Source organism: Falco punctatus, assembly GCF_963210335.1.
Source record: "Falco punctatus genome assembly, chromosome: 4".
NCBI lineage: Eukaryota > Metazoa > Chordata > Aves > Falconiformes > Falconidae > Falco > Falco punctatus.
In genome coordinates this window covers 16,352,227-16,372,805 of record NC_137583.1, presented here as the reverse complement: position 1 = coordinate 16,372,805, position 20,579 = coordinate 16,352,227, and the positions used below count along the sequence as shown (strand labels likewise).

The 20,579-nt window shown below is 45.9% G+C and overlaps 1 protein-coding gene across 2 annotated transcripts in view; it reads right to left on the bottom strand.

Moving 5' to 3' along the window:
- Positions 1-228: 228 nt before the first annotated feature.
- Positions 229-20,579, bottom strand: part of SYNPR (synaptoporin) — a 110,094-nt gene continuing 89,743 nt past the window's right edge. For both annotated transcript variants that reach the window (XM_080382788.1, XM_080382789.1), the window contains 3 exons: positions 12,052-12,250; positions 2,757-2,948; positions 229-2,014 (listed from right to left, as the gene is read on the bottom strand). In XM_080382788.1, the coding sequence (XP_080238914.1) occupies positions 1,748-2,014; positions 2,757-2,948; positions 12,052-12,250 (658 nt within the window). In that variant the 3' untranslated portion in view covers positions 229-1,747. The remainder of the gene's footprint in view (positions 2,015-2,756; positions 2,949-12,051; positions 12,251-20,579) is intronic.

Here is a 20,579-nt window from a genome sequence, read left to right as displayed (position 1 = left end):
ACACAGTTTTAATTATTTTTTTTTTAATTGTTATACTGACCTTTAATGACAAGCGTCTGTAGAAGTGTCGTACTCTACTGTACATTAAAACAATCCTCATAAAAAGTGTTGGAAAACAGTAAGAATATGACCAATAAGGTAAAGCACAGGAATAGTTCTTTATCTTTAATAGTTATCATAGTTATTTTGCAGTGACATTTTAATATTAACATACTCTGAAAACAGGCATTGTATGCAATAACTTTATTAGGGTCAAATAGATATCACAATATAGATTCATCCACCGATAGCCATAAATTGGTTACAACAATCATAGAAGAGACTAAGCTGTTTTAAGCTAAGATGCTTTCAACATTACAGCTCATACAATAAGATTATATACTGATAACACTTTGATTTAGAAATGCAGATGATCAGTTTTGATTACTATATTGTGCTTCAGGTTTTTGTTTGCGTCAATGCATCCCATGTGCTGTAGCGAGGAGGGGCTGAATTTCCCAGGGAGAAATCCGAACGGGCTACAAGCCTGGCTCTGGCTCTTTGAGGATGAGTTCCTCCGAGCCTGGGTTATTTGGTCAATCCGGTTACATTCTCCAGTAGCACCAAGCTAGCGCTCAGAGCAGGAGCCTAACAGAGGGACACTTCATCTCGAAACAGCACAGATGGAAAGGTTTTCTTATTATAAGAGGGTATAAAGGAATGTTTATGCTTTGTAAGGTCACAACAACATGGTTGTGATATGCGGTTTTCATGTTCTGCGGTATTAAGCAGCAGGGCATTTTCCCATGGGTTTGTATACTGATATCTGCACCTCTGTTATCTTAGTTAAATAAATACCTTTGTAAACATATAACACAGTTACTTGGTCCTTATTCTCCACAGCTCACGTTAAAAGATTCACAAAACATCCATAGAAATAGTGGTTTACAGAATGAATACTTAGCTGAGTTAAATGGAATAAACATTGGTCAGGTACCATATATACTACTGAATGCCATTTCAAGGAAAAACATTTTAGTTACAAAGCATTCAGAACTTGGGTAAGCCATATATTCAACTCTGCAAAATATATAAAAGATGCATACTTCTTTTAAACATACATTTAACAAAATGTAGTGGCAGAAGTCAAGAAGTTCCGTTTACACGGTCCAGACATTTGGTAGTATGAAACTGCTTATCCATGCACTAAATTACGGATGACTCAGTTAACTGAAATGATAGTAAAATTGTCTGAAACAAAAAAGTATAACAAAAAAATGCTCCAAAGAGTCACAGACAGGCAGTTTTGAAAATTTAGGTGCAATGTTACATGCATGGATATACAGAGTACTCTGTAGAAATAATAGTAAAACACTTTTGATTTTCACCAAAATGCAGAAGGAAATTCAATTATATTATGCATATTAAATACTACAGACTTGAGGCTACAAAATGCTTCTACCGTCTTAACACATAGAAAACTACCATAAAGTTATCTCTACAGTACATACTACAACACTGACTCCAGGGCATCACCTGCCACAAGCATATCCCCTGGATCTGGCTAGCCAGGGGAAAAAAGGCCAACTCCACCCGCCGGCCACCTCCCACCTGCCTCAGGAGGTAGGCTTAGATCTTCAACTGACATTAAACACCGTGTTGTAGTCGTAATTTATGGAAAACCCTTAAAAATCTTGGCGCCACTGAAACTTGAGACCTGTGAAACTCTCTACACGTGGGGGATGCAGGAGCTCATGCTGCGTGAACCCTAGATCTGATTAGCGAAGGAGGTCGGCCCGCTCTGGCCGTAGCTCTGCGACTGGCCGTATTCACCCACCTGCCCGTAGGAGCCTGGCTGGTTGTAGCCACCATCCGGCCCATAGCTGTCTTGGTTGTAGCCACCTTGGTTGTAGCCACTGGGCTGCTTCTCCATGGTGTCCGGAGGGTGCCGCTGGCCCGAGGAGTGCCAGCCCGTCTCCTTAAACACAAACCAAATGTTGCCTGCCCAGAGGATAAAGTTCAAGAAGCCAAAGACCTGGGTGGGGAGAAGAGGAGCTTGTCACCCGGCAGCCGCGGTCTCACAGCCCAGCCCAATGTTATGGTCCTTGCATGGTTCTGGGAGAAGTCAAAGCTGCTCCCAGCTCATCCTCCTCCCAAAACCTGCTGGAAAATTTTCTCAGCTTTGGAGCAAATGCCCGAATTCATGTCCCTTAGCTGTAGCTCACAAGGTGTCTGTCTTCCTTTTTGTTCCAAAAAAAGATTAAGCTTTTAGGCCAAAACATAGGGGGTTTTGTTTGAAAACGTAATCTAATTTAAAGAAACGGTAGAAAGATAATATCGGTATAAACCAAAAAGTGAGATATTAATTGGTCAGCTAGACTGGATCTTTTTTGTTGTTTTTTTTTTCTTTTTACATTCTGAAGACCAATTTTATGTTGTATTCTTAAAGGAATTTAAGGCACAACCCTTTTCCTCCTGAAGGAACACACAGCCCCTGTCGCAGCGAGCAAGTTAAAAGCAGACAGGCCAAGCAATGCGCTTGGACAGACACTTTGCATCCTCCCCATCCCAACCTTGTGCCCTCATCCTACTGCAGCTCCACGGCATGTAGCTGCTGTGAGTCATGCTCTGCCTTTCCCCGCAGCAAGACTGTACTTCCAATTAAATCATTTCAGCTAACTGGTTTACACCAGCCGATTTATGCCAATGCACAGGTAAAAAGTGACGAAAACACGTGTTCAAGGTAAGGGTGAAAAGCAGTCATCAAAGTCACTTACAACCGAAGTGTTGAGGCTTGACATAACAGGGCTGCGAACAGGCAAGCATTTGTTGGACTGCTGTTTGCAGGCAGACATCAGTAACAGCACTTCGTCTGGGTCGGTCGCAATCTTTACATCTGACAGTCCTTTAGCCCAAGCAGATGAGCTCACTAGCCACAAGAACGAGAAGACCACTGTCACAATGAAATCCTAAAAGACAAATCAGTTAGAAGCATTATACTGGTGTGTCCAGTGGGAAGGAAAAAAATATTTAAAATCACCAGAAAACCAAAAGCTTGCAGTAGAGGAGAGAGAAAACAAGGGCTTGTAATTTTGTGGAATGTTGTGATGACTGTCATCACCCACAGCACTGATTTTTGAAGCGCTTGATGTGCCTGACGGGGCAGAGCCCTTCAGCTGCCATCTGCATCTCCGACCTTGAGGCCAGATTCCCACAAATGTTTGGCCGGTACCCGGGATGCTGAGCTGCCTTGGAAACGTAGCTGTTCACAGCACCTGGCTGATGAATTGGGATCAATGAAAAACCAGAGATGCCTGGAAAAGAGCTGGGCCCTCCCGAGGGCTGGCGCTGGCCCCCGGCTGCTCCTACAGACAGCTGGGGTGGGTTTCCAATAGGAAATGTTTCCATCTGCGGCAGCATCTCCGGGAGAACCTGAAACTGGCTGATCCTCAGCTACCAGATGAGGAGTTTTCTCACCAGTTACAGGTAAGGCCAAAAGTCCCTGCTGCACGAGCCATGCAGCCGCTAATTATCACGAGCAAACAAATAAACAGCAAGGCTTGCCAAGCACCGAGGCTCCCCTCTGTCCCAGTAAAGCATTTGCTCCCAACTCCTCTCCGTGTGGAAAGAGGGGAGAAGGGGTGGTGGTCCCTCCCGGATCCAGTGCCTCTGAGCAGCTCTGTTCTGAACCACTCTGCTCACTTTTCCCTCGAAAGACTCTCAGGAGCACACACAGGCATAAACTTCTCCTTGTCTTAGCCAGAACAAGTGGCCAAGTGACACTGTTGTTGTGTGGGTTTGGGGGGAAAGGAGGGAGGAGGTGTGATTTTTCAAGCTTTCTTGTGTCTTGCTAAAACAGAAGAGCCTTTCTGCTGTCATATTTCATCCCATCTGTCAGCCCACAACAGATGGCAGAGGTGCCAAAGTCTAACATACCACTAACTGCATCGCTGCGTCTTGATATCCCACCTCCCATGGGGGCTGCTTCCCCTTCCTCCTAACCCAGTGAAGGTGGACATGGGAGGAAGAGAAAACATTCATTACAAATACAGCACTTCAGGTTGCTATCCAAAGAAATAAGTGATCCCTAAGAAACATCATTCTCCTCTTCTACAAGCACGCTTGACATTTGGGGAAGGAGCTCCCCATGGCACCACAGGGACGGAGGACACGAGCCTCCGGCACGATGGAAGAGGCACCAGTCAATAAACCAGCCACACAAGCCAGCCATGAACAAAGGATTTCTCCACTCACGCAGATGGGATTAAATTAACTGTGCTTGGATGCTTTCCCAAAGAATACATCCTTCTCTTTTAACAGTGCCACAATTTGTTTTCTGCAGGTCTGTGTCTGCCACAGAGCTTTGAGTTCCTCTGACCTCCCTTCATGCTGCCCAAATGGGATCTCTTGAAGAGTGTGAAGCTCTTAAACTATCTTAAAACCCAAAGAGACTCTGTGTAGGCAGAGGCATATAGCCCAGAGTAATTTTTCTTCTCAGGGAGATTTCCAGCGAAAGAAATTATTGTATCTTATATGTCCTAGGAGTAACTGCATGAGAAACTGACTCCTAGAGGCAATTCAATTGCAAACATTTCCTAAAAACTGCAGTTGGTAGAAAAACCAGACATTCACTGAGCTGTGGATTATGATGGGATACGCTCTTTATTTGCTATGAAGCTTGACATGTTATCTACCTGGATGCCAAGACCCCATATAGGTGCTGATTGACACAATAGACAGGGACACACCAGAGTTTAGGCGAATATATTTTTTAAAATGACAAGCCACTCTCTCTCAATGCCACCGTGCTTCTAGACTTTGCAATCTAAATCACGCCATCAGTTCATTGGCAGCAACAAAATAAATGCATAACAGCAGGGAGAAATCTGCAGCAGAGACAAATGTACCAAAACTAACACAATGTAGGAGCTTAAACTTGCTAAAAAAAGGGAAGTTTTAAAGTGAGCAAAGTTCTTTGAGCAGGTGGCAGCAGCTCGGACCTGCTGTGGAGCCCCTCGTAGACCCTGACCCCGTGCCGGTGAGGCAGTTGTACGACTCATGGCACAAGTGACTGTGATGTGCAGGAGTCCATCACCCCAACTAATGGCTGGCTATAACGTGCTGGTAGGAACACCCAGTGGCACTGTGCAGTTGAGGGGCTGGTCCTAAAGAGATGAAGTATTTAGTGTTATTTCTCAGGTCTTGCCTTCTCCATCTCACCCCATCTTCCAGCCTTCTGCTGACCTCCTCCGCTCCCCTGCACCAGGGTGTCCGCACGCACCTAACCCTGCCCTCTCTGCCACCAATTCCCCTATGAGAGCAGATCGGAGCCTTGGGGAAAGGCTCCATACTCCTGGTGGATGGGATCAGCCCTCTTACACAGGAACTTCCAAAACCAGTTAAAGTCTGGCCAGGTGCAAGAAACACACCGTGCCAAGAGGCAAAGATCCTGCAGTGGCACTCGGAGAAGGAACCACGCAGCCCATCCACCAGCCGGCCAACATCTTGTCAAGAAGTTCGGACAGAAAGGCAAATGAAACACCAGGAGTTTTCAGCAGGTGCTCTCACCAAGGCTACATGGTGGGGCTTGGGCTCTTGGAGAATTTGTTCCATCTCCTCCACGCTGTGCAAGGAGCAAAATATATGACTAGAGCAAACTCCCATCTTCCTATTTATTCTGAATCTTCGCTAACCTTCAGCTTTGGCTGGAACTCGAACCTCCCTTGTTTTCAAGTGGGTTTGGATTTCTGGCTGAACATTTTCACAGCTCTGGGTGGAACGCAGCTACAAGATAATGACATGCTAAAAAGTGAATTTCAAGCTAAGCTGTTCTGTGGCTTAATGTCTATCTGGAGAATTTCTCCTTGGTAATTAAAGCCAGAGTGTCTGCATACTAAAACAAATCTTGCATTTGAATGTTTAATATCCCCATAGCATGGGTGATTCTTTTTTTCCTTTGGAACAAAGTAATTTTTGTAGTTGCTCTCTTGAAATGGTGCCTACAGATCTCTTCCGTGCGCCTTGTTGTACAGTTATGCTATGCTCCTAATACTGCAAAGTTTCTTTCTCGGATCTCAGCTGAGATACTTTGGTCTGCCTTCAGGTGCCTTTGGGAAGGAGGCAAAATAGGAATGTGTAGGAGAAAGCAGAAAACAGTATTTAAAATATGCTGAATATCCAAGCAGGGAGTTTTTAGAGCCTGAAGTATGTGTAACAAACAAAAAAAATAATCTTGCTGCCTTTTTCAAGTTGAAACTTGCTATTACTGAGTTTGCCAAAAATGCCTACTTGGAACAGTTTTGTATATTATACATTTTAGAACAGAACTGTGAATGCCTTTTCTTTTCATGGCAACTAAAACATTTCTCCTTGCTATCAAGCTACTGGCTTTTGCAAAATGCCCATCTCTGGAGGGGACAATCACTTTGAGTTGCTTAAACCTCCTGAGCACAGTTTCAGATCAGTCAGCATCCAGCGCGATCTCACCCAGCCAAAAGCATCTGCAGAAGCTGCTCGTTGGCTTGGAAAGGGGACGTGTTTCCTTTGCTCGTGGCTCCAGCAACCCCTAGGGCACGGTAACACGTGTCCCCGAGCGCACTCTGCCCTGCTCTCTCTCCTGGCCAACGTGGTCCAAGTTTGGCATGATGGCCCTGGGCTGCTATGCTTGAAAATGTGCAAAACCTCAGCTCTGGCCAGGCTGGAGGGTGCCCAGCATCCCTGCTGTGCTGGCGCTCCCTCCTCCCTCACTGAACCACAGCTGCAGGCCCCGTAACTGGCTTCCACTCAGGGCGTTCAGTGCCTCTCTGCAAGCGCTTCCATCTGCTAACACTCCTGCTACAGAACCTTTGCATCTGACAAAACCCTCTCAATACTTTTACAGCAGACGAGGGAGCAACTCCTCACACACCAGAGCCTACAAACCCTCCCAGCCAGAGCCCATCCAGCCCAGCAGCATTGCCTACAGGCTTCATGGGCAGCCAGGCAGGAGCAGAGGCAGATTTCTTTACCCCAGCAGGGACAAACCATCCAGAGGATTTGCTTTCACAGTAACAACCAACTTAAAAATTCAAGAACCACCCCAGTGAGAACCATAGCCCCAGACCAGGTAAGTCCAACAGCAGGTTTCTTCTGCAGGCAGCAAACACCTTCTTCCTACAGTGGCGTTTTAGCTCTTTTTTGGTTTGAACAATGTCCCACCCCAGATTTTCTGCTGAATGAAGTTTTGAAAGAATTACGTGCTTCTTGCAATGGTGTATGGCCTTGCAAGCTTGCTTCTGCCAGGGATGTGCAGAGCCCTTCGGGAGGCACCAGCGTGTACAGCAAGGTCACCGTGTCTTGTGTTTCAGAAAAGGAGATGACAACAGTGGGCTGAAACAGCTCTTTGAAATGCAAAGAATTATTCAGGTTATTCATAATTTCATTTTTAAACTGCAAGAGTTCAGTCTTTGTTTTTACAGATGGCTCTCTATTCTTTTCCTATGCATTTTCTAGAAAGCTGGAAAAAGGGGAGGAAATAAAACATATTTAATCAAAGACATCTCCAAAAAGCAGACTAGGAGTGTGCTTAACTCGCTTGGTCTGCAACATGTGTCGGGAACCAAACTGCTTAATGTGATTATTCACATAACTCCGGATGGAAAGGAAAGATTTCATCTTCTTACAGGTAAGTATCTTTATGCACCGTAAGAATGAGATTATCTACTAATCACTATAAAAATGAAATATTTCTTTTCACGGCTATGTCAGCCACTTTTCTTGGCTAAATATTTTTATGTTTTTGTATTAGTAGATCAGAATACTAATAAGATAATTTACATTTATACATGAATATATTTGTTTTTCCATGACCAATCTATAACTACCCCATGATAAACCTGAAGGCACACAGAGACAGAGTTGTCAGCGTGGGTTTTAAATGGAGTACATACGGGGTATTAAGACGTCTGAGTGATACGTACAGATACATATTGACTCTGACTTTCTTTCCTTTATTTTCCCAGAGATATACAGAAGCATCTACCCCTGATCCCCTAAAACTTCAGCACAGGACAAACTGTCGGGTACTCTCTGCTCGCAAGCAGCTGCAAACGTATAGATCTGAAGCAGGGCATCGAGACAGAGGTGCTAGGGGCAGCAGTCCCAGGGTGCAGCTCATCCCTGCTCTCATGGCAAACCAGCAATGCCTCCCCAGGGTACATAGTGGTACACCAGTGGAAACCAGTTTAGGTTGGTCTGGGAGATGCAGACATACTGAAAACTGGTGAGATTTTATACATAGCATTCATTAAAATCTAAGTCACCATCTCCAATTAATTTTCTTTAAAATGTTTTTAGCTCTGGAGCACTAATCAGTCATTTGAGACACTGGCTTGCACTTGTCACCGCCGAGGTGAGCCCCCAGCTCCTCCCTGTACGTGTGCATCGGCGGGAGTTTGCAATGAAATTAAACGCACAGCTGCGGTTTGCAGAGCTCAGAAACACATTGCACATATCTATTAAGTATTTAATATCTGGCAAACTGCTCCTTGTGGCTTTAGGAACTAGGAATCCAAGGTCCTCTCTTAGGTTCATCTATCTATTATGACCCCCCCCGCCCCCTGAATGGTCTCTGCATGGAGCTAGCGAGGCAAGCGGAGGGTGCACACAGCAAGGGCTCACTGGGAAGGGGTGACCCTGCCTCCATCACAGATGTGTGACACAACCAGGGCCCCTGTGTGACCAAAAGGAAGATTTTCATCCCCCACACCTGACAGGCGATGTTAGCAACAGACATGGCTCACTGCACAGCGAATGAAACAAGGTGCCATCCAAACGGCCACGGAAGGAATAACGGCTTCACCGAGTGGAAATCCTTCCTTGCCGTGATGTCTCACTTCAGGCTGAACGTTACAATATTTTTCCACAGTTAAAATGATGCTTTGTGAGATCTCAGCACATGCAGTTGAGCTTCCCTATATCTGTATAAACAAGGTAAATGTGAAACATCTGTGACTGAAATGTCTTTGCGAGTTTCTCCTGACTTAGTGGTGATTAAATTCTTTATAATTGTATATTCTGCATCCAGTCAGGCTGCTGCATGTTGGTAATATATTGATGATTCTCTGACTGCCTGTGCAAGGTTTTGGTTTTTTTTTTTTTAAAAATACTTTAAAATTTCAAGTGAAAGGTTTTTTTCCACTCTCCACTTCTCCTGTCATACTCATTTTTCAAATCCTGAAAATTTGTCAGGAGGAAAGGCAGCCAGTTCGGAGAGGGTGCCACTTAAAGGCAGATGTCATCCCAGACTGAGCAAATATCAAGCCAAGAGGAAGCACAAGGCTTAAAATGGGAATGGGTTTAAAATGGTTTTTGTGATCAGGCACTGCAGCAGAAGCAAGGACAGATGAAACTATCGTCTTCTAACTCTTCACTAAGAGGTAAAAAACTGGTAGTCTGGAAACAGTGCCTGCCACACAGATCCCACCTGGCGACAAAGCAGAGCGGGCTGCCCTGCCTCCTGCACGCACACGTGCTGGTGGCTGCTGGCTGGACTCGGGTGTGCACAAAGTACCTCGGATTTCTGCAGCACTTTTTTTTTTTTTTTTTTTTTTTTTGGAAGGAACAATCTCAGGGATGAGACATACTCACACATCTGATCTGATATACGTGTGATCTTGCTGGGTACATCAGTTCAGTGTAGCATCTCCCCGGAGCTGGAGGATGCATCGCCTGCCTCCTTTGCACAATGCATTACACCCCTTAGGTGAGCCCTGCGGCTGGGGAAGCTGGTTTTCATTCTGAGTTTCCCTTGACCCTTGAATTCCTCCTGGCTACAGTTACTTGTTTTTTCTCTGCCTGGGGCTCTGCATTTTCCCTACACCTCCACTGCACAGCAGGACTCCCACCCTGTCCCAGTCAGGCTGTGGTCTCACAACCATTGCACTGTGCAGCCTCCGGAGAGACCAGCAAGGATGTGGTCTGGGTGAAAAAGGGTCTTTTTTTCTAAAAATACCCAACACAACAGAGCTGGCAGTGCAAAGGAGATGCTGGAGTGTGGGGCTGGGGCAGATGGGACTCCCCTCCCAGCAGGCACAAGCTGAGCACAACCCTCAGCCACTTCCCACCACCACTCACCCGCTGGAGCTGCTTTTGCTGTAGGACAAATTCGGAAGCATCTTTATATTCTGAACAAATAAGGTCATTTAGGCTTGGTTTAAAGACTGGGAAATAGCAAACAGAGGCTTTGGTAACAGATACTGTTAAATTTAACCTGTGGATTCAATTACAGTCTATTACACAGAACAAATTAAATCAACTCCACGTTAGCGCTGTAGCGGATTGCACCACACATCCTATGACAAACATGACTGCAGCAGCAAGGTCCTGGACGATAGCAAACAGCCACATCCTAATCTGACTTATTAGTATTATTTCTTCCTCTTTCCTTATTCTGTTGCTACACAGGATAACGTGGTTGGTGAGAAGAAAGAATTATTTTCCTCAAGAAAATTAAAGTGGCAGATCTCTGCAACTAATTCTTTGATGAGACAGTCCAAAATGAGATATTGCTTGATATCAACCGAATCAAGAAGAAGCAAGGCACTTCATTTCTTTACTATTTCTGTAGGGACCCCTTTATCTTGCCTGTTCTACCTCTCCTCTCTGAAGATTTCCCCTCCTTTCCTTGCCATTTTCTAGGGAGAGAGGAAAGGTCCCCACAATCCCCAAATGAAGAGATTAATTTCATTTGATATGGATTTAGAATTTCTTCTTCTGTAACAATTCATCAGTTTTGAATTATGCAAACTTAAATAAAACAAGTCATATCTCCTTGAGGGAAAGATTTTCCTGCTGCAAAACCCTGTGATGCTAAGATTACCTTCCTACAGTTTAATCTTTTGCTTACTGTTACTGTAGTTATTTCCTTTAACAGGTACAGCCTTTCTGCGCTGGCATTTATTTTCCTTTCTGTTTTTTTCTTCTTATGCTCTTTACCGGTGGCTTTCAGTCACTTAAGGCAAAATCTCAGCCAAATGTCTGCTTTCTGTCCATCGTAAAATTTAGATTTTTCTGAAATCCAGAACTAACTCTTTACATTAGTTCTCACTAAACTCTGCCCACCTCCCCTTTGAATTGCTCTCTTCACACCAAGACATCAGAGAAATATTTCCTCTACCTTAGTGTGACCTCACCCTTGCAGCCACGCAGGAGAGGGCTGCCCATGGAAGGGACAGTGCGCTGCAGCGCTGCAGCCCACGGAGACCTGACCCAACTTGAGCGCAGCGGAGGATGAGCACACAGCCCTTGGCAGCCCGGCAAGCCCATGGGGTGTACCACGGGCTGGGATGTGTGGACAGGTAACGCACACCGCCAACAAAATAGCTCTCACTACCTTTACAGTCTGGATTTAGCAGAAAATGAATGCACAGCAGCACTTGCTTTTCCTCACAAGCCTTCAGGAATCAGTAAAAAGAAAAATAAAGGCATGAATAGCCACAGCTTGATGGGTGCATAGAATGATAACTGGAAAGTAAGGAACCTCATAAACCCTTGCTGAGACATAAATGTGCTGGGAGCTCAGCGTAATACTGGAAAACCAGCCACAATTTTCCAAAGCAAAATAATTTGGCTGTACCCGGCGGTAATTAGCAATAAGCAATCTCCCTGGCTAGGCTTTGGTCAGGGGCATGGTTTCATTTGTTTGCTAGGGTGATGTCCAAGATCTCCTCTTCCCTTTTTTCCCCACCGACCAAGCTGTGCTGTCCCAGCTGTATGGCTCAGGCCCCAGTTCTGCAACCACCCAGCTACATGTTCATTGTTTGTGTGAACACCATCACTACATGCAGTGGGAGAGCAGCAGGGAATCCCACAAGTACAGACAAGATTAGGACTAAACTCCACCCGCACATAGTCTTTGTTACCTTTGATGTTAAAAGTTTAAATCATCATTAAGATTAAAAAAACAGAGATGAATGCAGAGATGCTTTGGGCATCAGGCCACCTGGATCTCCCAGACCACACTACAGCCTCGACCACCAAAAAAAAGCAAGAGGTGAAGACCTCTGCATGAAAATGCTGCAAATGCACACTTACAATTAGAGGCCCTCTGTTGTTTTCACGGTACTTGTTCTGGAAGAAGATATAAACCACGGTGGCCGCCAGCGAGTAGAGGAAGGCAAAGACTGCAATGGTGACAAAGAACTCCGCTGAAGAGGAGAAGTCCCCTATCAAGGAGAGCTTTTCTCGGCGCTTGCCTTCACAAGTGGGAGCATCGAAATTCACTTGATGCAACCTGGAAAACATACCAAAGAACGGAAGGTGAAGTATAGAAAAAGGGAACTGTGACCTGAATAAAGATATAAATACATTTGCTCTGTCTCCCTATCTCATTCCTGATGCGCATTGATCTCCTGCTTGAGTAACTGCCACTGCAAGTGGTCTTGTGGGCTGTGCTCATCGGAGCTGCTTGTACACATGAGATTACCTCCATGTGAGTGTCTAGGTGAGACTGAGGACTTGAAGCACATCTTTTAATCAGCCTCAGAAAAAAGTTGATGTTCCAATGGTTTAACACAACCCCCCTCTCCTTTCTGGGGTTTTGCCATGGCAACAACTGAAAAAGGATAACACAAAACCCAATTTGATTCTCAAATTCTTATAGTCAAGGCAGCAGAAAACAGGTCCTATCCTCTATACTAAGCCCATGAGCTACCTGACTTTGGAAGTTTATGACTTTCTTGTCTAGAACTGCCTAGTGCATAACTACCTGGGGCTGCTAGCCCCTGGGGCCGTGAGCCACAGAGCACTTCTACATGAAGAGCTTTTAAAACCAAGCTGCAGCAGGAATACACAACTTGGCTCAAAGAAATCATCTGCATGCCCTGGTTTAGGCAACCAAAGCCCTAACCTTATACTCACGCACTGTTTGCAATCAGCAGCCAAGCTAATAGATTTGTGGTTCTGACTGGTGGCTCCTGCCAGACTCTTTTTTGCTGTAATGATTTTAATTTCTGATTCAGAAAGAGAAAGGGGATCCCTGGAAGGGGTACTTGGGCAGGTCCTGTTGCATGGCCCAGATTACCAGCAGTGGGGACACAGAGATCACACTGCTCTGCACAGGGAGAGTGAAAGGGATGAAGCCAGCAGCAAGTTAACAGCAGCAATTAAAGAAGTTATGATCTGGTGCAGAGAAAGGATGAAGCCTTCTGGGAGACATTCCTCTGCTCAAGGGCAATTAATGTGTGCAACAGCAACCCAACTGTAGCAGCAGCCATGAATATATGACTAAATAAGAAGCTGGGCCCCCAGAGGAAAACAAAGCACCCGCAGCAGAAATCACAGAAGATGGATTAGTGGATGTTAGAGGATTGCATGACTTTTCACTTTTCCTGGTCCAAACTAAATGTACCCGAATGCGTGGCCAGAACCTTTTCATCAGCGGTTGACGCATAACACCGGTTATTTGCCTCAGGCATTTTCTTCCCTGAGATTCTGTCACTATAGTAGTGGTGGGATGAAAACAAGAAACGTGTCTGCCTGGGCTGCGGAGACGAGCAGCAGCTGAGTCGCCTCCCCTACGTGAACCCAGGAAAGTCTGATGAAAACTGAACACATAAGAGAAGCTCTAATGCTCATGATCAGACAGTGTGCACATACACTTTGTCAAGGCTTATTGTGCTTTTCTAAAGGGGGTGAAAAAAATGGAAGGAAGATTTCCTAGTGCCTGTCATGCCAATTTTGCAGCCTGGAGAGAAGGTGGTTTTGTTTTAACCCTCGCCAGGATTACAGAAAGATTTGAAATGCATGATCTGCATGGTCTGGAAAGAAAGGTTCCTCTGCTTTCCTCAGGCACATGCAGCTGCTCAGGTGCTGTACTGACACAGAACGCTGGGAACCTGGTTCCAAACCCTTTGAAAACAGTGGCAGCCTCTGTAGGGCTCTGGATCAGTAAGAATCTTGGCCCCATCCCTGCTTGCCGAGGGAATGCAATGGTGTGCAGCCAGAGGCTGCGCTCACGGTCCCCTCCAGGGCTCGAGGCTGGCTTCAAGCACATTCCCCACCCAGCCCGGGGCAGGGGACACCTGCAAGGTGTGCAGAGCCAGCGCTGGCAGCCACCCTGTGCTCCTGTCCCCTGGCACACCCAGGGTCTATCATCAGCCCAGACTTTGCAACTCAGTATAGACATTCAAGGTTGGGTGAGGGTTTGTGTTTGTCTGTTGTTGTTGTTGTCACACCCACCAAAACACCAAATGCTTAAGTAGCATTTTCTGGTTCTTGAATAACTAACCACGTTTGCTGTGTTTGAACGGTCGCGCACAGGTACCACAGCTGCTTTTCCAGGGCCCCGTTTCAGGGTGTGTTTTCTGCTTTTCCAGCTGAGCACAGTGAAAAGGCTCCGGCCCCTCACCAGAAAGCCAGGCTTGGCTGCAATGGTGGGACCTCTAGCTTTACGTCACCACCTCACACTGCTAACAGGCTTTAGAGAATTGCTCTGCCCCTCACATTGCTTGCACAACCACTGTGGAAATGGGCTGAGTTACATTAAACACAGTCAGATTGCTTTCTTTGGGGAAAAAAAAAAAAAACAACAAAAACAAACTAACAAGGCAATTCTGCACACATTTTGTCATGTAAAACACATCTTCAGGGTGTTTTTTTTTCCTCCCCTGGAGTCCTGAAATAGCACACCGGGCAACGCATGGTGTTGCAAGTAGCAGTTGACACTCCTGAGTATACCCAAGATGAAATAACTTAAGGAACGTTTCTATCAGGATTTAGGTTGGGAGCTGCTGCCCATCCCTGGCCCCTCTGACTGGCCTCGGTCACCACAGCCCCACCCAGTCTAACCACCACCAACCCATCAGCCTTTCTGAGACCACCACTTTCCTTTTCTATCCCTGTTTTCCTGACTGCACCTTAGTTCTGAATCAAGCCAGAAAAAAACCCATATTCATACATTATATTACCATCATACTTGCATCTTCCCAGCAGTGCTTTTGTGGCCAAGCATCTGTCAGGGATACCAGATCACAGAAATCTTCTTCCATCAAGTTATTTTTATTCACTTTGCTTTTTTTTTTTTTTTTTTTTCCTTCAGATTTCCCTAGCGTCCAAGAGGATGTGCAGTAATTGGTGCCTCTTGCGGCCACCTCACCGCTGCCCAAACAACCGAGATCTCAGTTGTGCAAAGGGCCCCAAAATAGACCATGACTCAGACCTGGGAAGAGAAGACGTGGCAGGGAAGAGAGATGAGTGAGCCAAGCCCTGGGGTGGTTAGGGTGGATGTCGACTTTGCAAGATAGATTTGAAGAGTTTCTTTAAAGCAAGGGAGGATCAGTGACAGAAAATCCAGTTTCACTGATCGAAACCTCTTTGATCTGGAATGGCATCCCAGAGAGAAAGCGCTGATTTTTCCACCGATGTTGCTGAGTCAGCCTTTCTGGGGGCAGGATGGCTTGTTGATGACTCACAAAAAATTAATTGCCTCTACCTCTGCCTCCCACTTTTGATGTAATTCTACCTGTTCTGCATCTTGCTTTCTCTGACTTGTTCTTCTTTCATCTTCTCTTATCTCTCACTCTTTACACCCCACCTTTTCCTTCAAGTCATCTTGCGTCTTCCTTCTGCTGCTCCCCTTATCTCCAGCACCACCCCTGCATTTCACCTTTGCCTCTCCATTTCTTAAGCAAAACCAGAAGCCCTGGCAGTGACCTTTGCAATCATGCCCTTTGTTAGCACTTGAGCAATACTGGTGGGCTGCATTAGCAGAAGTGATTTTCCCTACTTGGTGGACAATGTAAATAAAGAGCACTTCAGTAACAAATTGATCTAATCAGGGAAAAAAAGTAGTGAAAAACCTTTCCCCTCTAAGTTCCTCCAAAAATAAGCTGGACAGTGCTTTTTGCCTTGTATTTCACTGAGTGCTGTTATTAACTCAGAAATGAAGCTGATGACTCAGGAATGTGACCTTGCAGCCCCCACTCAGGCAGCGTGGCACCAAGGTTGCCCTGGCTGCTCACTGCCACTGGCACCATCCCCTTCACCTGCTGGTTCTGTTTGCAAACAGCCACCGCCACTGCCAAGCCATCCAGGTCCAAATTCCCTCAAATTCCCTTGAATCTGTAGCAAGTCCACCAAAGGCAGTCAAGTTTCACCGATGAAGTCACAGTAATTAAGGGCTTCTGAGGTTTCTTCTACCATTTGGCAAACTTTCTGTTGCCGTGGGAAATATGATGACAAGACAGCTGTATTGTCTGGCTTGACAAGATCAAAAGAGGGCAGGAATGTTTTACAGTGAAAAAAAGGATTTTTACATTGTTCCGCAATAGCGAAGAGCAGTTACATTTTCAGACACTAATTACCCCTGCTCTGAAAACAAGACGTGAAGCCAGACATGCTGAACAAAGCTACAGCTGTTGCATATGCGTGGGGGAGCAGAAGCTGTGCTCTCTCCATGTAAATGTCAAGTTGCCTTTCCTTCCTGAACTTTCTCAGCACAATATTCAAGCCAAAATTTTAATTTTAATTATGGCCCCTCTTTTTTTTCTGAGCAGCCTAGTCTACCTGATGATCTTTGAGTTACAGAAATGGTCAGAGCCAACCACCCCAAAGACCCATCTTGTCCCATGTCCCACTCCACGGAATTAGGGACACAGAAAAGCCCAAGCAGGAGAGTGTGCACCAAGTGATCTAATCTTGCCTGACTCACCAAACCTCACCCTTCAGCAATGCACACAGGGCTTAGACTTGAAACCAACAGAACATGCAATTAACAGCAAGTATGTGCTCAAGTATTATTGATGAACCGGCACAGATTTCCTCTCCTGGGCTTTGATCAGTGCCTGGATTAATAAATAACAGATAAAGTTCTGCTTCCAAAAATTCTCAATGGGGTTAGTGTTTCTCCATTCTTTTACTAGGACGTGGTGAAAAACAGTCAAAAAAAAAAAAGCTATCTGTTTTGGCAGGTTGTCCTATTTTCTGAAAATAGCATCTTGTAATCCACCCCCCAACCCGTCTACAACATGCTTGAACAAAATCTGCAACACCCACACACGTGCTTGCAAAAACCCAGAGATCCATTATCCTTTTACTGGGCTTTATTTCTCCCTCACTTGTTTCTGGTAGTCAAATTGTCAATTGTATTTATTGTCTGCAAAGTAACGAGAGAAATATACTGCTGGAAATTAGTTACTGCAGGTAGCATTTGTGGAGGAATTTGCAGTGAGATGTTTATCTTGGCTGATAACCTTCAAATTGAGGGGGAAAATGAAATTTCAAAACAACAGTAGTGAGATGCTGAGAGTCACAGGGCCCTTGAGCAAATCAAACCGCTCTGTCGAGGCACAAGAACATGACAGGGTTTTTCGCCTTCCTTTCTCTGGGATCAGTGTAAAAGCATTTCTTTTAGTTAACCCTGGAAAGGCTGCAGCTCCCCCATTTCAGAGGACCGTGCTGTTGTGCTTTCACACCAGTGCCTCCTCCAGCCAGCCAGTCCCTGGGTAGATGCCCCTGCAAGACACCAAACAGGGAATTTTCATAGGTTTAGTAGAAGAAAACTAAGAAGTGGGAGCCTTGCCTCTCACAGCAGAGCTCATCACTCCCGTAAAGCTCCTCTAGAGATACTACCTGCGTTAAGAAAAATACTTTAGAAGTAACCTTTAATGCTCAGGTGAAAGTGGAAATCTGCCTGAGACGGAATGGTCTTTTCTCTAACGAAATGGAAGTCTGTTGGCTTTTCCGGCACTCTTCCCAGCCTGTTCTCAAGGACGAAGCAAGGCACACAGTGCTCCTCACTGCAAAGAACATTTCCTGTGGTGCTGGACATCCCTGCATGTTCAGTGCTAAATTCTGGCTATCTGAAAGGCTGCCCACAAGGAACAGGCTTTCTTCCAGCCTTCGGAAGGGTGGATGGAGTTGAGCTCTGCAACTTTCTCCTTTGCCTTCCAAATCTGCTCTGGAGGGGGGAACCCTGCAGCAACGAAGCTGTGCTACAAGCTCTCATACACACCATGAACTCTTGCAGAGGGAGCCGCTGCTAAGCGGTTTCCCTCAGTCCATATTTCTTGCCAATTATAACCATTATCTAGTAATTCCTGTAGGTTCTGAACATTTGCACCCAGGCATCCTGGAGCTGTTGACATCAGTCTCTTCTTGGGGTAGTCAGCCTGTTAATACCACATTTGAACTGCTCAAAGTCATTAACGCTGAAGTTCTCTCCAGCCCTTCCAGTGAAACAGCTGAAATGTTAGCAGAGCCCTGGGCAGCCGTGGGGTTGTGATGGGCTTAGCCCAGCAGCGGGACAGCGGGTACCATGGACACAACTGCTCCCTGGCCCTTTTGCACTTGTAGTGTCCTAGCAAAGCCAGAGTTTTCTACCCCTTCACGAACAGCGACAAGACTGTTTCTCACCCCAAGCCTGCTCCCTAACAGCTCTCTTCCCAAGATGAAGAAATTATCATTTACTTGAGCGTTCCTGTCCCCCACTTTTGCCACTGCCCATCTGCCACAATGCGCACCCCAGCGCTGCTTGCATATGCCACAGACATTTGAAACTGTGAGGTGCTTGCCAGTATTTCCTAACTGTCCCAGCAATTTTGCATACCTCACTCTACCACCCCGCAAAAAGAAATACCCGCTCCAGACTTCCCAGCATCCAAAGGTGCCTTCAGTACCCTCCCCTCCTACGTCTCCTCCCCTTCCAGAGCAGCCGCACGTTAGTTTCTACCACATAGCTATCCCTACAAAATCAGTTCATTTTTCTCCGGAGATGGAAAACAACAATAAAATTATCCAGCTGACTCAGCAATCCAACCTTGGACTTTTGTTTCTTTGCTTTCTAGCGGAAGAAAGGATATAGTTTGCTCATCAAACAGCATTCAAAAAAAAAAGTATTTCACCTTGAGCTTCTGTTTTCTCAATGAAATCTCACCGTTCCTTCCCAAAACATCCCAAAGCCCGTATCTCTCTAGAATTATTCAACACTACCAGTAGTTTCACTCACGTACTTCATCTTGCAAACATTTATTCCTAACTTATGTCCTGGACATTTGAACATCCTAAAGATCTCCCCCTTGCTTCAGCTGCCTTCAGTGGCTTACACCCATCCAAACACATGTCCAAAGCAGCATCACCAAAAATACCCCAGAAGACGCTGCTGGGAAGCTAACCAGGAAAGCTGTAGCAACCTGTATCTCCTCTTCTGGTTTATGTCCAGTCAAAATAATGGAAAATATCCCCCCACCCCCACCCCATATTTTTGATTTCTTAACTTGTCAGGTTCCCAGCCCTCACTCGCAAATAGCTGTTGTGCAAACATTTGGCCAGTACTATTTTCCTACAGTAGTGTTTTTAATAGGACAAGCTGTCAGCCACAGTTGCTGTTGCAACACACCACACTGTGCGTACCGTGCTGGGAGCGGTGGCAATTCCCGCAGTGCAGGCAGCTCAGAGCAGGCACACCAGGATGCCTACCCAGAGCTGCACGACATGCATGTCCTCTGCTCCATCCCTCACCACCTCACATCTCTCTCCTGTTAATAGAGTGAGTCAGAGACCCTCTGACGCGCTCGGGTCTTCAGGCAGGGAAGCTACAAAACCCTTTTGAGGATGGAGTCTAAAGACATTGGAATAGGGACAACCCCAGCGGTGGTGGGGAGAGGGCAGCAGTGCCGTGTCTGCAGCCTGGGAACCCTCTTGCAGGACCTGCTTCCAGTGATCGCGTTCACAAAGCTCTTGGAAAACAGCCTGCGTAACAGCTTCATCACACTCCCAGAGGAAGAAACATCCCAGACGTGTGCCAGCCATAGCAATGAACCTCCCCAGACTGTGCACGTAGCAGTAATGCAAACCCTCGTACTCTGTCGTAGCACCAAAAAAGAAATAAAACGGCTCATTATAGCACACACGCCGCCGGGAGTGCTCGGAAAGCTGAGTGGGTGATCCCAACCCCACTTCCAAGCCTACATCCAGACCCAGATTTATCTCCCAAGATATTTTCACAGCTCTTCTCAGAAACACACGCTTTTCCTTGCTGTGCAAGCAGAGCACAGCGCTCCAAAGACATGCTCTACTGGTCTTTACAAACCCAAATACCTCCTCAAATTCAGCACTTATGTTCTGTGCCGTACAGAGTGGTGGCACTACGCTCTCATTTCCCTATTTTCTTGAGGTGAACTGCCTCCTAGTCACTGGGAAGCCTAGCTATTACCTCTGAAGGAAGGTAACCCTTGATTATCTTAAAAAAAGTCATTGTGTCCACGGAATAACGCACATTTGGAGGCCTGGAAATGCCACAGGCATGTATCTGCATTGCCATATATTCAACTGCCCAACATTACCCGGTCCCACCATGAGATCCTGACTGAAGCCATAGCTCTGATGTCCCTCCTGCTGCCCTCTCTGCTGGACCTACTCAGGAATTAGCCTCCAAACTAACAAGCCTCTGTCAGAGCAGAACAAAAGCTGCTGTTCAGAGAAAAATCTACCAAAATATAAACATCTGGATATGTGACATAAGCAATAGAAAGCGCAAAGCAAAGGCCTACAAAAGTCATGGAATCTAATAAAACTGTTACTGAGAGCTGGGTGTACCAAGTCCCCTGGCAGTGCTTTTGCATGGA